This window comes from Takifugu rubripes, chromosome 14 (assembly GCF_901000725.2).
Source record: "Takifugu rubripes chromosome 14, fTakRub1.2, whole genome shotgun sequence".
NCBI classification, from domain to species: Eukaryota; Metazoa; Chordata; class Actinopteri; order Tetraodontiformes; family Tetraodontidae; genus Takifugu; species Takifugu rubripes.
Window position 1 is genome coordinate 9,298,028 of NC_042298.1, and position 4,534 is coordinate 9,302,561.

The 4,534-nt window shown below is 47.4% G+C and overlaps 1 protein-coding gene across 1 annotated transcript; it reads right to left on the reverse strand.

Annotated features, from left to right (window-relative positions):
• Positions 1 to 903: 903 nt before the first annotated feature.
• wnt8 (Wnt8.1 protein) lies at positions 904 to 4,534 on the reverse strand. The gene is given in 11 exon segments (NM_001032554.1): positions 904 to 1,461; positions 1,540 to 1,682; positions 1,774 to 1,899; positions 1,988 to 2,117; positions 2,203 to 2,236; positions 2,320 to 3,419; positions 3,537 to 3,679; positions 3,754 to 3,879; positions 4,063 to 4,201; positions 4,344 to 4,377; positions 4,464 to 4,534. Coding segments are annotated over 6 exon segments (1,092 nt in total). The 3' UTR covers positions 904 to 1,461; positions 1,540 to 1,682; positions 1,774 to 1,899; positions 1,988 to 2,117; positions 2,203 to 2,236; positions 2,320 to 2,840.

The window sequence follows — 4,534 nt, forward strand, 5'->3', positions numbered from 1 at the left end:
TGAGACATGGCGAGACGTCATGCTCTGAAGCGTCTGCACCGAGAGTGAAATATGACATTCATCCAGGCTGTAATTCCCCACTTAATCCTGTTACTTCTTCACAGTAAGGACACTGACACGGCCTCATCCCCAACCCCCTCTCCCCCTCCAGGCATGGCACCCCCATATGAGGGTAATATCCATGCCATCAGTCATGAAACTGAGGCAGCGGCAGATTTATGACACTTCCAGCTGAGAAGGGGAGGGGTAGGATGAGAAACAAGGGGTGAAGGGAAGAAGAAGCCAAATAAATAACTCCCAAGACCCAGATAGATATCAGGAGGAGAGGCGCCCCTAATTACCTTCAAATTATGAGATTAGAAATGAACTGGTAAATCCCCACTGCTGCAGAATTCTCTGGCGCATTGACTGAGAAAGTTGAGGCAGAGTCGGAGAGGTTGTCAGCCCGTTTCCCCTCAGACTTTGATGTATTGTGATACATTTCCATTGCCTGTGGGGTGTCCCAGGGACTAAAGCGTCACCGGTTTAACAGGCCAAATACCCAACTTCTACGAGTGGAAATACCTCCTCAATTTGTCTTTCAAAGGCCCGATGCTCTTTGAATGGAATCAATACACGTTGACTTCAAAGTGGATCAACAGCTTGTTTAGGTGCGAACTGTTATCCGTGTAATCCTCTGCTCAGTGTAGTCAGCCCATTCTGATTCTAATATCCGCCGGGGTCGCCTGAATTAAAGTTAAGGATTATTAGGAAAAATTATGCAGTTTTGACAGGAAGGAAAGACATCCCGATGTTTTTAAACGTTTATTGTAATAAGACATATCATAAATAAACACGCTGCAGAGAATAAAGTGCACAAAGTCAACAAACAGAATCAAAACACAGACGAAGAAATGTGTGGTTTTATTTGGAAGCGCGGTTCCTCCGCTTGTAGCCGTGCGAGTCCGCGCCGTCCCTCCTCACGCACGCGTATTTGACTACAACCCGCGCACAGTCTTCGCAGTTCACCGTGCAGCACCAGTGGAATTTGCAGTTGCAGCTGCTCACCACCTCCGTGCGCCTCTCTTCCACCCGCAGGCCGCAGTCCTGACACAACCTGCGGCAGCTGCGCCTCTCCCATTGAGTCGAACCCTCTTTGTGGTGCACGCATTCCCGTCCCTCGGTGCCGTACAGGCCCAGGCTGACGTTTCTCTTGCAGTAGTCAGGAGATTCCTCCAGGTAGATGAGCTCTGTCCGGGCGACGCTGCCCAGCGCGTCCACGATGGCGCCCTGGCTGACGGCGCTATTACCGGCCCGCATGTGCTTTTTGTCGATGTTCAGCTTTTGCGCCTGACTATGCTTGATCTTCAGGTAGTTTCCGATTTCTCTGAAGTCTGAGAGCTGCGTCCAGCAAGTTTTGACGCTGCAGCTCTGAGACATGCCGTGGCATCTGCAGATGCGCCTCATCGTTGCTTTCACGGCCTGTGGGAAATCAGAGCGTCAATGCCACGGCAGACGCAGGAAACTCTGACGTGGAATTTTAAAGTAAAATCGACTTACCAGTCGGCCAGCGGCGTTGTTGTGTAGGTTGACAGCAGCTCTGGGGTCTTGACCTGTCTCCTGCGAGTCAACGTACTGTTTGGAGATCTTCTCCCCGAAATCCACATTAGCGCTACAGCCCCCCCACAACCAGCCCGGGCCGCCTGGACCGAATTTTTTTTTTTTTTAGTTCCGATGTGCAAAATGGAACACAATCACAATCCAAATCATTCTAGTTTAAATACAGTAACTCACCTATTTTGCCGTTTCTGGATACGTCGCATCCGCAACTGTCGAGGTCTCCCAGACTGCAATTCCTAGCCAGAGTGTGCATGACCCCCGCAGCACTGATTGCGTGCACGAAAGATGTCTCTCTGCTGGCTGTCAGTGAGAGGACATACGCCTTAACATAATCACTGGGTTGTTTCAGAATCAAGCGTAAAGAACAAACGCATTTAACTCAACATACCTCGTTTCAGTCCTTTGGGTAGAGTTGCGCTGTCGGGACAGTTCCATCTATCCCACGCAAACTGGTGTTTGCACTCCACCACGCCACTCTGGACCCCCATCTGCACGCTCTTTGCATATCTTAGATAGGCCTTCGGGAGAAGCAGAGTGTTGTTAGTGTTTGTTTTCATCGAATGCGGGATTTTTGTCCCAGTCAAGTAATTCATTTCAATTTACCTTTGGTCCTGTCATGAGAAGGTTACTTGCCACCCTGAGAAACGACAGAGGATACAGAATGAAGCCATTCAGTTCCACTTAAGTCTAAAAAGCCATGTTAACTAATAGACATCTTACCAAGCACTTCCAGGACGCACATAGTACAGAAGCGGCAGGAGCCAAAATGATAAATATAACATGTTAATCTACTTTCAGTTGGACTCACAAGATGGATCCGCTCGTTTATTAGTTGCGAGGTTCTCTTTTATTGGGCTGAAGAACAAATGGAACCGTTGTTACTTTGCCCCCCGCGTCCGAGGGAGCTGATTGGTTAAAGCGTTTAGGAAACGCCTGTATGCGCACTTCAAAAGTTCAAGAGAAAGGATTTTCCCTACAGAGTAGAAGTCACAGAAATTTCAGAAAAACAATATTTATTAAGAAAAGTTTTCAATTACAGAAGACATCAAATATTAGACATTTTCAGACTTCACAGAAGACAAAAACAGAAAATGAGACAATCGGTCTCCTATAATGAGTTATCATGCGTGGATATGTACAGACTCGAAGTAAGATAAAGTGCCTTGAGAGAATAGATAATGTAAAAGTCCAAATCGAACAAACCCCTTTTAAAAAGAGAACGCTAAATTCGCCCAGGCCATTCATTGGCGCGCTGACATTGAGCGTCCACGGTGCCTGTACCTGGATTTATTATGGGGTTTTCTCCCACCGTGTTTATTTGCGCAGTAATATTTGGTCACCACTTGCGTGCATTTGTCACATCTCACCGTGCAGCACCAGTGAAATTTGCAGTTGCAGCTACTGACGACTTCGATGCGCTTCTCCACCACTCTGAGGCCGCATTCATAGCACAGCCTGCGGCAGCTCTTCCTCTCCCACTGGGACGTACTCTTGTCGCCCTTCAGGCACTCCCTCCCCTCGGTGCCATGAAATTCCAGGCTCTGGTTTTTAACGCAGTAATCCGGGGAATCCTCCAAGTAAATGAGCTCCGTCCGAGGGATGCTCCGGAAAGTGTGCGCAATGGCTCCTCGGTTGTCTGCACTGTTCCCATCCCTCACGGGCCTCTTGTCCAGCTCCAGCTTTCTCGCATGGTCATATTTCACTTTCAGATAGTTTCCGACCTCTCTGAAGTCAGCAAGTTGCATCCAGCAGGTTTGGATGCTGCAGCTGCCGGACACTCCGTGACACTTACATGCTCTTCTCATGGTGGATTCGATTGCCTAGTAGAAGAGTGAGCGTGTTAAAAATCTGATGGATTCTACAATGTAATGACTTATTTTATTTACTCATGATATTTGTCAATCTAAAACTTCTAAACCATTGGAACTACAGCTCACCAGTCGGCCCGCCTCGTTGTTGTGTAGATTGACCGCTGCGCGCGAATCGTGTCCGCCTTCGAGCGCATCCACAATTTCTTTGGAGATCTTCTCTCCAAACGCCGCGTTATCGCTACAGCCCCCCCAGATCCATCCTCTGCCACCTACACGAACAACACATTGTTACCCACTCCCTAAAATAAACAAGCCGTTTCGTTCATTTTTTGCGAAAATGTACCTGTCTGTCCGATTCTGGAGTCATCACAGCCGCAGTTGTCAAAGTCCCCCATACTGCAGTTCTTGGTAAGTGTATACATCACCCCGGCGGCGCTGATGGCGTGGACGAACGATGTCTCCTTTGTGGCTGCAAGAAGTGTCAAAGACGAAGAAAACTGCTATGAACCGCTGTTACACAGCCGTTTTCCGTGCGTAAAGCGTGCGTAAAACCATTATATAAGATCAATTGTTGAACTCAAGTTCTGTAAATTGTTCCGAATTTTCTATAATGCAATGTGCACGATGCAGGTTTGGGATGTAAGTTACTTACCTCTTCGGAGGCCATTGTATGTAGACAATTGCAGAGTGTTCTCAGGGCAGTTCCATCTCTCCCACGCGAACTGGTGCTTGCACTCTTGTATTCCTCTCAGTGCGCCAATTTGCACACTGTTAGCATAGGTCAGAAAAGCCTGGACGAGGGAGAAAAGTACATTCAAAAATGTTTTAAAATACTATTATTCCCCACAAAAGAATATTACACAGTCATGGTGCACTAAAATTATGTAAGGTCTTTGGGATGTGTTTTCTACGTCGAGCGCAGTAAGTGATTACCTTTGGTCCAGTCATGAGGAAGTTGTTGACAGTCCTGTGGAAAGAAATCAAACCAGTCTGGTTACTCCTTGCTAACGTTATGTACACACAAACATTTCCGCCCAGAAATAAACCACATACCAAGCTGATGTCAACTGAATATCCGAGCACATGGATATGATCATAACTGCGAATAGATTCAATGGGCCCAT